The 13,797-nt window shown below is 37.7% G+C and overlaps 1 protein-coding gene across 6 annotated transcripts in view; it reads left to right on the top strand.

Moving 5' to 3' along the window:
• Nucleotides 1-13,797, top strand: part of LOC122811036 (tyrosine-protein kinase HCK-like) — a 422,299-nt gene that overhangs the window by 339,296 nt on the left and 69,206 nt on the right. For all 6 annotated transcript variants that reach the window (XM_044082566.1, XM_044082565.1, XM_044082562.1 and 3 more), the window contains 2 exons: nt 3,895-3,995; nt 9,058-9,210. In XM_044082566.1, the coding sequence (XP_043938501.1) occupies nt 3,895-3,995; nt 9,058-9,210 (254 nt within the window). The remainder of the gene's footprint in view (nt 1-3,894; nt 3,996-9,057; nt 9,211-13,797) is intronic.

Genomic DNA, 13,797 nt, shown 5'->3' with positions numbered 1-13,797 from the left:
TGTTTTTTGTTTCTAATTAGGCGCGTAGATATTTGGGTCAGTTCTGGTGATTTTGATCTGAATAAGAATGTGGCTTGGTGGTCACTCAGAGTGTCTGGTAGACACCCTGCTAGGGATATCAGTGATGGGTGGGATACGAGTATCCAATCTCGAGTGGATTGGTGTTTGGTTCTCTTGTCTGTTCTTGTGGGGGAAGTGATGAGTTGAGTTAGGCCATGTAGGTTAATATGGGAGAGTGGGTTATGACTGGAGCAGTTTTACCAGTCAGTATTATGGTCTCCTAATACTATGCTTTCCTGGGGGAGGGAGTTAGATATCCATTCTAGGAGTTTTTCTGTAATGGGGATATTGTTGCCTGGAGGGATGTAGGATCCTATGATGTTGATGTGTTTACTATCATCAAGTTTTATTTTTGTTAGAGTGAGTTCAGCTTTATCGAGGTCTGGGATTGTTATGTCTACTTTCTCAAGGATGAGGTGAGATTTATGCACTAGAGCAACCCCCCCTCCTTTTTTTTTACCTATTCTATCACTACCAATTATATTGTAACCTGGTGGAGTGATTTCATTGTTGTGGTTGCCTGGTTTAGGCCAAGTCTCTGTTAGTATGACTATCTCAGGTTGATAAAAGGAGAGCAGTGCATGAAGGTCAATGGACTTTGTTTAGTATACGTCTGACATTTAAATTTAAAATGAGGAGCGTGGATTTGTCTCGCTGGAGTAGGGTATCATTCAGTTTGAGGGTTGGAGCTCCTAGATTTTGTGAGCCTGGGTTTGGGTGTATATCACCGCAGTTAATGAGTTGGGTTCTGAGGTAAAAATAGAGTCTGAGTAGTTTGTTTTGGTCTTAAAGTTCTTTATAGTAGTTTGGGACTGGTAGTGTGATCTGTGTGCATAGTGGTGAATAAAGAAGGTTTGGTAGTGATATCGGACTAATTGAGTAAAAGAGTGTGTTGTAATAATGTTAGTGGAAGTAGTTTTTCTTGGTATGGGGATAAAATTAAGTTGATTTTGGTGGTTGGTGATAGAAGTTAGCAGTGGGAGGGTGGATACACCTAGGAGCAATAGTAACAGGTGTATGTATGTGGGTTTGGGTTATTTGGGCATGGTTTGGTTGGGTTTGGTCATGAGTGAGAGATCTGCTTGGGATGGGGTGGGTGCGGTGGATGATGAGAGGTGCTGTTTGTGATTGTAAGGTAGTTAGATGGAAGACTGTGCTTTACAGGATGTGGAATAGTGGAAGAGAAGGAAATGGATACAGGAGTGGGGCAGATTCAATGATTGGTGATTAGCATAACAGGAGTGGCTAAGTTCAGTTGAAATGTAGCACTAGTGGGGGCGGTTGGGAATAGGAAGCAGGGAGGGGAGCGGAATGAGCTCAAGCGCAGTGTGGCTAACACTAACTCCAATTATATCCCTGGGCTTACTTGTTTCTTTTTTTTTGTACACCAAATGTATCTTTCCACTTGTTTCTGTTTACACCAAAATGTGTCTGTTTGGCTGTATTGTACTAGTTTAATTTACTTATACTTATGCAGTCACACTGAAAAGGGTCTGGGGAAGCTTTCTCACCACAAGCAGGCCAAAAGATAACTTTCAAAATGGCGCCACTCAAGGAGACCCACTAATATAGACTAGTTAATGTGCATGGGGGAGAAAGGAGGTAGAGGAGGGAGATACAAAATGGGGGAAGGTATAACCAGAAAAAGCAGGTAGAGATGTGGCCCGCCCCCTCACAGAAGACTGCAAAGAAAAGGAATCAGCATAAGAAGTGGAAGCCTTGGAGGTGTAATGTAAGTGTAACAAGGACAAGGTAGAAGCAGGACATTAGGAGTGTAACAAGGAAGAGGTAGAAGCAGGACATTAGGAGTGTAACAAGGAAGAGGTAGAAGCAGGACATTAGGAGTGTAACATGGAAGAGGTAGAAGCAGGACATTTGGAGTGTAACAAGGGAGAGGTAGAAGCAGGACATTAGGAGTGTAACAAGGGAGAGGTAGAAGCAGGACATTAGGAGTGTAACAAGGATGAGGTAGAAGCAGGACATTAGGAGTGTAACAAGGACGAGGTAGAAGCAGGACATTAGGAGTGTAACAAGGAAGAGGCAGAAGCAGGACATTAGGAGTGTAACAAGGAAGAGGTAGAAGCAGAACATTAGGAGTGTAACAAGGACGAGGTAGAAGCAGGACATTTGTAAACTGCTTCTTGAACTAAATGTTGTAGCACATCCTTGCATCTGTGAATATGTATATCTTTTATAGCACAACCTTGTATCTTTAAATATGTTTTTTCATTTCTTAGGTGATCCTGTTCACCAGGGTTGTACCTGCAAATGGTCCATTGAGATTAGACCCTGGTAAACAAATATAAATAAATAATAAATAAAATAAATATTTATTTATTTACTTTTTTGCATGCCCTACTTCTCTGCCCTGTTGTTGCCACCCACGTCACTGCTTATTCTGGGCCTGCAATGCCAAAATGTTGAAGCATGACCGTCTTCCAATCAGGAAAGACAAATCCACCTCCATCCTCTTAGCATAGCTATGTCAATATCATTTATAGATACCCACCCCCTCCACAACAGACTCACCTAGGGTCTATGATTGCTAAACCAAAGAAGATGCATTTTACTGAGGCTGCAGTCAGAGCTCCAGTTGCACCCATACCTCTCAATCTGTTAGAGTAAGAAATCTGGACAAAGGCCCAACAATAAGGACAATTTTTAAATACTGCTCTTACAAATTTAGAAAGTTGATAGAATAACAGGTTTTGCATCAGCTTTCTGAAAGATATGAAGTCTAAAACTCAAGTGACTGCCATTATTTTCTGACTTCAGTCCTCCATGATTTGACAGTGATTTGCCAGCAAACCACAAATTTTAGGAGAAACAAACCAAAAATATGATGCAAAAAACTGAACATTCTACGAAAATCTGGACAGTTAAGAGATATGGCACTTACACCTGCAACATGATGTTTAATGAATAGGCAGTAGGACTCCCACTAACTGTTGAAAACTGACAAGAATTTGATTACTGTTGCTCAATGAAATGATTATCTGTACTCGTCACTCATTAGACCTATAATAGAGTACAATGCCCCATTTGGGATGTACCTCACAAAACACTTCCAACAGCTGGAAAGACCACAAAAGTACCTCACCAAGGGGATTACTGGTCTCAAACATATGTCCTATGCAGCCTGACTGAAAAAACTCCGGCTGTACTCAGTGGCATATCGCTTACTCAGAGGTGATCTCTGCCTGACTTACAAAGCCATGTCCAACTCAGAATTGATGGACATGCTCCACCTAAAGAAATCCAAGTCACTGCAAGCCACGCGCTCTAGTGAGTTAAACCTCACCATAACAATAAATAGAACATGCTGGAGGGATAGATTCCTGTCACAGAGACTCTCCATGCTTTGGAACAAAATTCCAAATTACATCAGGCAGAGCCCCTCACTAACACTCTTCAAGAGAAACCTTGATGAGTGGATGGGTAACAGAAAATATACCCATGGGATCACTTCATTGACTCTGCTTAACAGAGGATCAGTTAATTAATCAATGGGGCAGAGAAAGCCGATACACTCTGGCTAGGCTTATAAATGCCCATGGGCAGATAGCCTAGTACCTACCTATGAACCTATGATATGTCTAAGTCCATAACATTGTGCTAATTCAATTGTGGGGCCACTGCTCTTGAATAAATCTCTGATTAAATTATTATTTCTAGCATTTGATGTGCTTACAAAAAAAACTGTGTGTTTTCTGTAGAAACATATTCACTTGTTATGACTATTGTATTTTTACTTCATAATAACCAACACTGGACTTAGTCCAGCTTATCTCTTTTACAGCGTATTCACTGGAATATTACTTTTCTTTATTCTAGCTGGTTCTTCAAAGTCAGTCGTTCAGAAGCTGAAAAGCTACTTTTATCATCTGACAATGAAAAGGGTGCCTTCTTGGTTAGACAGAGTGAAACAAGAACAGGTACATTTGACTTTTTTGGAGTGTTCGTCAATCTATGATTTATGTGCTGTTTTTTTCTTCTGAAAGTGAGAGACTTAACAATCCAATACTCCTCCATCTTCAGGAACACATTAAATGTGAAAATTGCAAATACACATAAATGTAGACATTGTCTTTATTGCACATAAACTAGTGAATATAACATAAAGGATTATGATCAGGTCTCCAGTCGTAACTGCTTAATCCCAAGAAATTCACCTTGAGAGTGAAGCTCGAAAGGCATCTATGCAAAGAACTTATAATGGAGAGTTATGAGCAGAGACTAGATTGGTATTCTTTGTAGTGCATGGAACTTTATGTACTCCATGTACTACTAGTTACAGAAGAAAAATCTGCTTTGCGAGCACTGTCAAAAAGGTAGTGCGACACAATTTATTTTAGGGAATGAAAGTCAGGTACAGATTATTGACCGAGACAGCAGGCAGAAAGAAAGCACTCTTTAATTCTGCCATGGCTGTTTGCTGGCCATCACTGGCAGGCCTAGCGCAATACCTGATCTTAACAGTTTAGGCAGGGGTGCTTAACAATTATTAAGATCGGGTCTCACACTCCAGACAGACTTAACTTGTCTTTTTCATGACACGGCAGCTTAATCACCTTGCTGCATGCACTACAGGAGGGTTGTACATTACATGATTTATTTTACTGGTAACTAGGTGGGTGTGCTAATCATGGGCTGCCCTATTTGGACACATTTCTGGACAGTTACAATCTATAAGGTTATTATAATTCACCCCTGCATTTGTACTATGCTCCACAGACAAGTCCCTGTTAACCATATCTTAATCTCACAATTCTGTTGGTCTATCCTTCTACTCAGATTATAATTCCAAAAATCTGAAATTTCTATCCCTACCAACATCTGACAACAAACTACCCTACCCAGGCTCAAAAACATGCTAAAACATTTTAAAAGCATTTGGCTTTGTTCTTGCACCTCTCCAGACTAGACTACACTGGCCATTACACGTTTGTTACTCCTGTATACCTTAATAAAGCAATTTACTGACATATCTTTTGTCTTTACTTACCACCTGGTAGGTTTTCCCTCCAGAAAATGTCCAGGTCATACTCACTGCCTTCTGCTTCTACTTTACAAGAATTTTTTTTATCTGTCACCTGACACATGTATGTGCTATTCACTTTTCATCACTTACTTTCTGCTTTACACTCCCTCTTGTAGTTCTCTACTGGTATCTCCCACACAACCTTATCTCTTATTTCCCCAGGCCATAAATGTCATTTTTTTTCAAACCTCATTGTATACACCAAATTTTCTTGTATTTATTTGTAATAAATATATTTTATTGATTGCAGATTTTTTCTAGCCTTTCAGCTATTATATACTCACACTGTAACTTTAAGCTTAACATTTTTCTCTTTTTTTGTGTAAAATTGCCTATATTTTCTACTGTTACTTTTCTGCCTGGCTCTCTTTCTGAAAGGGGGGCTGCCACCGCCCAGTCATTCTACCCAAGCTAACAAAAGTAATAAATAAATTAACAAGCTGCTGCCAAAATGGTTGTGGTCCATTGCCATTTCTCAAAATATCTCATAAAATAAAAAAATCAAACGCTTAGTCCATGACTAGACTAACATTTTTTTTTTGAGGTACAAGAGCAAGTGAGTCTATAACTGGATATCTATTATAGCCATACATTACAACTAGCAAATGTTTACCAGTAGGCAAATGATCATAGAAATCTACTTATGTTTTCTCTATGGTTATACTTATAACTCTGCCAATGGTACAGGCTCTGCTGTCTTCTACTGTACATTTGCTTGGCATGTCACACAGGAAATGAATTACAGTCTCTATAAATTCATCAATATGTAGAAATTAAATCCACTTTTCCACTGTTGCTATCATCCAGGTAAATATAATTGCATTCAGCAGAATCTTTATTTATCAATATTTGATGACCAGAAAAAATACAGTCTAAAGACTTTCTACATCATTTGCAAGCCTTCTGATCTCATTAATGGACATGCTTATGAATCTGACCTTTGTAACACTAGCCTATATCTCAGTATTTATTGTGTATATAGCAAATTGTGGAGGGTCCAGAACTGGCCACAGATTGCCATCATAGTCAGGCCCCAGATCTCCATGGCTAATTTCCTGTCATTGCTGTTCAACTTGTTACATATAGCTCTATTTTGCATACACACACACACATATATCTATCTCTCTGTCTCTCTATATATACACACATATATATATATATATATATATATATATATATATATATATATATATATATATATATATATATATATATATATCTATCTATATATATATATATATATATTTATACACACACACACACACACACACACACATATATATATATATACATAGTTTCACTTCATAATCTCGAAATGCTGAAATCTCGAATTTCAGCATTTCGAAACTATGAAGCTGAACCATTCACAATCCCGAAAACCACAATCACGAACATGCATAAACATACACCACATAACACACAGACCATTCCACGCACAGCACACAAACCACACAACCCTGCATTACATATAAGCAGGGGAGCAAACCCCCTGCAGTCCACATGTGGTGGCCTGTGCCCCTATCCCCCTACTTATATATAACAACTCCGAGATCGCACATAATGAAAAAAAAAAAAAAAATCACACCACGGCATTCTACACTCGCTCGCACACAAATACACATCACACATACACAAGCACCAACAAATCCAACACTTGCACTTATACTTACACCTCCCTACCCTTACCCACACATACAACACACAAACACTCACTCACCTTCAATTTCAGACACCATACCAGTGAAACACTTCATGCAGCACACCGGAAATGCATAAGCATGGATTTCAGATATTCAAATTCGCTCTTATGCACTTTCTGCGTTTTTAGCTTCATGATCTCGAAATGCTGAAATTCGAGATTTCAGCATTTTGAGATTATGAAGTGAAACTATATATATATAGAGAGAGAGAGAGAGAGAGAGCTAAATCCATGTAATATAATTACCAACATCAAAGAAAAAAAGCAAAAACAGTTCCAGTGGAACACTCGAATAGTGTTATGAAGATAGCCACACCGATGTGCTAAATAAAATAGTAGTTTAGTTGTTTGAGCATGCTTTTGTCATTAATTATTTATTCGTTTATGAGTATATAAGCACTGTGTTCTGAATTGTAATTGTTTCTGATGACGTCTTGGATTTATATGACGAAAGTGCACTCAGACAAATAATCTACTATTTTATTTAGCACATCGGTGCGGCTATCTTCATAACACTATTCGACTGTTCCACTGGAACTGTTTTTGCTTTTTTTCTTTGGTCTTGGTCATACAGTTCCTACTGTTGTGTTATTTTGATAATTACCAACATTAAACATCTTCCTTGCTAAAATAAGAGTACCATAGCCAACTATGCTGAATGCTTTATTAAAACAATATACATTGCATTGAGGTGGCCATTCCTATTCAGCCAGCATACTGTTTAGACAATTGGAATTCTAGTGAAGTGACCTTTTTTTTACATGCATGTAAATGTACCTTGCCGAATTTAAATCCAAATAGAACAGATCTACTATGCACTTTTCCAATACTTTAACCATAATATTGAGTAAACCTTCTGGCCCATAATACATGTACATCAGTGTAGCTTTTGCTCTCATTAAATTAATGTCCACTTGATGCCGCAGCTATTTTTTTTTTTTACCATAACTGTTTGTGGCACTTTTACATCAAGACTTGATAATATCATCTCCTCCTGCATAACATTTGACCTATGGATTTTCCTATGGATCTTCTAATTTGAGAGCTGAAAATGGTTATTGCTTACTCTTTTGAGCTAGAAAGTTATTACAACCTGCTTTTGAAACACCTAAAATGGCTCTTTTGGGTTCAGATCTAATCACTCCCTCATCCACGAAGAGTTAAATGCTGTAACCTTCTTCTGTGTTCATGTTTGAGGTGCTTACAAATTGTGTACCTTACAACACAGGCTGCACTAAAGCATACTGAAAAATAAACAAAGGAAGAAATACCTATTTCAAAATAAAAACTTTATATAGGGGCAGGTCTGCCCGTATCTGCTGTGAGAAAATTAATTTATGTCTATGTGTTATGTTCATTAATGTCTTCACTTCCAACCACTTCATCCTATTCAGGGGTATTTATGAGTCAAAGATTCAGCATGGAACCATTCCTGAATAGGATGCCAGTGCACTTCAATGTTTTATATATTTCCCTACAAAAATATGATTTATATAACAATTTTTATTGAAAAATACTTATATTTTGCTCACACGAAAAAGAGGAATTTCTTCTACTAGCTAAACATCCCTTTTAGAAAGGTAATGTTCTCTGAAAAACTTTCACACTTCTTGGTTATGACTTAGACTACAGAAGTCACTTATATTTGTCTGTGGAATAGCATTTGCAACATTATTTTATTGCACAGTTATCTATGGTCACATGCCAAGCATGCAGTCAAAGTGAGCAGAATTCAGACGTGTTATTATGGGTCTCAATAGGTTATGTACTTTTTCCAGGGTGTGAATTGCACATGAGGTGTTCAAGGCACTGGCAGGGGATGGCTTTTACTGATGACACCCCTAAGGGGAGGTATGGTTCAATGAGTGGGAGTAGCCCTTAGACAGTCAGTGAATGAAGGGGTGGGTGGGGGAAAGTGGGCAGGGCAGGTTAATAAAAAAATCTCCCCGGATCAGAATATGGATGGATGAAAACCCCAGGATGCCCTTAGGTTCCACAACCAATATTAGCATGATATGAAATAAGTCCAGATTAGTTAGCAGTTGCTAGTAGACCTGACATGAATGTGTGGCACTGCAGGCAGTGCTGTAAGGATGATGTGGTGGGCTTTCAAAAAATAAGTTATTTACTTTTTTTTCTATTACACAAGGGTCTCAATAGGTTATATACTTTTTTATTATTGCACAATTAACAAAAAAATATATATTTCTGCCAATCTGAATAACATGAATTATTTTTTCTTGTTTTCTTGGTTTAGGAAACTACTCTCTATCTGTAAGAAATTGGTCCAGACAAAAGGGCAATCATGTGTCCCATTACATGATTCATCGTGAGGAGAACCTGGATAAGTATTACATTTCACCTTGTGTCAGCTTTGACACCTTACAGGAGCTGGTCAGCTTCTATAACAGTAAGTGCCCACTAAGTCTGACTCCTTCGCTTTATAAAGAACATTTCTCATACTACTCAAAGGACAAAAAGGAACGAAACTCTGTCTTTGCATTACTAGATTGTGTTATATATGAATACATGCAACTGTTTTTCTCATTCATCAAGTAGAAAGCTTATTGGAGGAAAAATAGTATAAAGAGCATTGCACAATATTTAGTCACAGTGATAGAATGAAAACATAGGTTCATAGGTTGGTACTGGGCTATCTACCCGAAGGCATATATTAGCCCAGCCACGTTGTGCAGTATTCACCGCCCCTTTAGTAGTTCCCTAGACCCTTGTACTAGCAGCTAGCACTCTTGGTCCCTATCTAGTAGTGCTGTTGGTGTGATCCCCGGTGTGAACTTTCTGTTACTCATCCACTCATCAAGGTTCCTCTTGAAAAGTGATAGTGAGGGGCTCTGTCTTATGTAGATCGGGACCCTCTTCCATAGTAAGGGAAGTCTCTGCAAAGGGAATCTATCCCTCCAGCATGTTCTATTCATTGTTGTGTTGAGGTTTATATCCCTAGAGCGTGTAGCTCGAGTAGATTTAGTTTTGCTAAGACGGAGCATGTTCAACAATTCTGGGTTGGACATGGCTCTGTATGTTAAACAGAGATCGCCTCTGAGATAGCAGTATGCAACAGAGAACAGTCTTAGCTTTTTCAATCGTGCTGCATAGGGCAACTGTTTGAGGCCAGTAATCCTCTTGGTTAGGTACCTCTGTGGTCCCTCCAGCTGCTGGAGATGTCTAGTCAGGTACATTCCAATTGGTGCATTGTACTCAATAATGGGTCTGATGAGGGAAGAGTAGAGGGGCACCATTACATCCTTAGATCTTGATGCGAACCCTTTCGTGATCAGATGGGTCACATAGAAGGATTTTCTAACCACTTTGGCAACATAGTTATCAAAGGAAAGCTGACTATCTACTTGGGTCCCTAGATCCCTTATTTCTTCTTCAGATTTCAGGGGATTACCTCCTATGTTGTAGTTTGTGGGTACTCTGTTTTTTCCAAAGGGGATTACTACACATTTTTTTGCATTTAGCTTGAGACCATGGCTTTGACACCATGCATCAGTCTCATTTAGGCCCTTCTGGAGGATCTCCATGTCGGCCAGAGACTCTATTATAGCACCCAGTTTGCTTTGTATATGGCAACTGTTTTAATAACGTAAAATACAGAACAAAAATAATTTTTATCTAACAATTTCTTTATAATACAATGCAATTGGCTCACTTACACAATGAGTTGTGCTGAATCTAGATGTACAAGCAGTATACTGCTCTACCAGCAGGTTGTGGTCAACCTATGGAACATTGCCGAATAGCCAGTTCTTTGGAATAATGTCCTTTGTCTCCAGTTTTCTTATCAGTTTTCTAGGTGTAGTTCTGTGTCTGGTGACACTGACAGATGTGTAAGATAACCTACAGCACTTAACAGTGTTTTCACCTAAGCCCACTAATTAGGTTGGAGATCAGATGTTTTTCATGAAAAGGGGTTTTGAGTTTCATCATGAAAATGCTACTAATCAGTCAGTATGATGTTAGTTTTATGGTCTGATGTAACAGTGACTTTGCAGAAAACTCTTATGGCTGTACATTACAAGAAAGTTTATACTGAGTTGCTATGGTCACTGCATGCCGGAACACTTCTGGATGTTATGAGCCTTTGTCATTGTTCATAATATAAATGCCCTTCCTATGTTGTACAATAACCTTGCAACCTTCCATGAATGCCAGAAGAATATTCTGGAATTCTTATAGGTTCACAGGCTCAAAGGAGATTTCTAGGCTAATGGCTCTAGAGCCTTTACAAGCCTAGCCAATTTTACCAAGATTTTACCCAATTTTCTATCCATAGGGGAAAGATAACTAGGGTCATGCTCAGGGAAGGGCTCTACTTCACGTAAACAGAAAGCCTATTCCAGAGGAAGATCAACCTCTGGGACACATATCTGTCTCTTCAGCATGATCTATTCATGTCAGAGATCAGGTTTATATCCTTGGAGTGGGTAACCCTTGTGCAGTTAATGTGGTGAATATGCAACATTTCCATCAGGCCTGTATCAAAGACTGCCTTGTACATCTGGCATAGATCTCCCCTCAATAATCAGTAGGAAACTGAATACAGTGAAAGGGCTTTTAATCAATCCTCATATGACATGTTGGTTATACCCTGTATTTTTTGGTGAGAAACCTCTGTGGATGCTCCAGCTGTTGCAGGTACCTGGCAAGGTAGACACCAAAGTGTGCGTTGTATTAAATTATTAGTCTGATGAGAGCACAGTGGTCCTATGGCAGCCTTAGATCTGGATGTCATGCCCTTACTTATAAGATGACCCACACAGAAAGATTTTCTCACCATCTTGGACACATGGTGATCAAAGTTCAGATTACTATCCGAGTACCCAGATCTCTCACCACTGGGTCCACTGCTATCAATGTTGTAATTTGCAGGGGTGAAGGTATTATTATGCACTTCTTCACATTTAGTTTGAGGCCATGGCTCTGACACCAATATGACATTATACATTTCAATCCATTTAAATAGAGGAAATAGTTAAAATCACATGATCAAACCAGCCAATAAAACATACTAAAAGGAAAAAAGGAAACATAAAAATGGAAACAAATACATCAAATTATGTGAGGAAATGTGTGTGAGTCCCTTTATTCTAAAAACCATCATGGTAATATATTTGAGGTTATTTCTTATGCCACAAAATTAATTATGTATTATAAATTACTCATTTGGCGCTTCACTAATACTGGTTTAATAGTAGAAGTACTATTCAAACCAGGTAAAGTGTCAGCTTGTAATCTTATTATCCATTCTAGCTCTCTCATATCTAAAAAGTTGTTAATATCACCCCCCCTCACACCCACTTGCACTACATCTATACATCTAAACTTAAAAGTGTGGTTGCTGGATTCATATATATGCTTAAATAAAGCATTTGTCTGTATTTGTCTATTTATCTCTGATCTATGTTCGATTATACGGTCTTTGAGCCTACGTATAGTCTTTCCTACATAAAAAGCCTGGCATTGCATGCAGGTGGCGAGGTAGACTAACTTCATAGTATTACAATTAGCACTACAGTAAAATTGAAATTTTTTATGTGTGACAGGATGTTTAAAGGTACTATCTGTATCTAAAATGTCAATGCAACAGCTACAATTGTAACATTTATAAGTCCCTATCTTACTATGTATGGTATTATGTTGTTCCACAAAATCTTTATAGCACAACATATTCTTTAAGCATTGACTATTCCTATAGGAAAAGCTGGGTTTAGAGCCCACTACTGAGCTAAATTCAGGCATTGCCATTAAAATTGGCCAATTTTTCTTGATTATTTCACATATTTGGTTAGAGTAACCAGAGTATGTGGTAATGTATCTCAGAATATTTTCTTTCTTTTTATTAACTATCGGTAAACTATAACTAACATCTATCTCATCATCTGTGAAAATGGGTTTATAATCAATTTTTCTGCCCTCTGTTGTTATTTTAATAGTTTTATCAATAATATTTTCAGCATATCCACTTCTCAAAAACTCTGTTTTCATATTTGTTATTTCATTAATGTATATTTGTTCATCTGTTGTTAATCTACTTATTCTTATAAACTGTGATTTCATTATACTTTTAAATACATGTGAAGGATGCATACTAGTACTATCCAAGTATCTTATTGTATGCACGTCTTTCTTATGTACCATAGTTTGTATCATGTTGTTCTTTTTATATAACTTTATGTCCAAAAATATCATTTCATCTGATGAGAAGCACATTTTAAATTTAAAAAAATTTGTAGTGTTATTAATGTATGTTGTGAAAGAATGAAGTTCTTCTATCGTGCCATCCCATACGAAGAAACAATTATCTACGAATCTTGCATAACTTTTTACATGTACATTCAGTGCATTTTTATTACTTAAAATAAATTCCTTCTCCCAGTGGAAAAGTACTAAGTTCGCAAAAGTATTTGCCACGGAAGTACCCATGGCTACTCTAGTTAATTGTTTATATGGAGTACCATCAAAAATAAAAATATTATTAGTTAGTACCAAATGAAGAAGAAAGCATATATTTTCCACTTCACGAGATTGCTTAGTCGTGTTAGACAGTAAGAACCTTCTAATTGCCTCTATGCCATAATCTATGGGAATAACCGTAAATAACGATTCCACGTCCAATGTTACAAAAATATAGTCATAAGGTGCATTTTTATACCATATACTAAGATTCTTCAAGAAGTGTGAGCTGTCTTTTATTATGCTACCACATTTAGGTAATAACTCAGATAGTACATTCTGTAAATATTTAGATATAGTTTCAGTTATCCACCCCTTGCCTGAGACTATGGGTCTCAATGGTGGTTGCTCTAAAGATTTATGTATCTTTGGAATTCCATATATTTGTGGAATTTTAGGGCATGGGGTGGAGAAATAATTGAACACATCTATTGAAATATCATTGTTTAACTGCATGTCATAAATAGCCATGTTCACCTGTGTAATACAGTTTTTCACATCAGGAAAAGTATTTTTTTAA

This window comes from Protopterus annectens, chromosome 9.part0 (genome assembly GCF_019279795.1).
Source record: "Protopterus annectens isolate FY-2018-M chromosome 9.part0, PAN1.0, whole genome shotgun sequence".
Taxonomy (NCBI): domain Eukaryota; kingdom Metazoa; phylum Chordata; order Ceratodontiformes; family Protopteridae; genus Protopterus; species Protopterus annectens.
The sequence above is the reverse complement of the archived record's forward strand: the minus strand, read 5'-3'. Positions and strand labels throughout refer to the sequence as shown.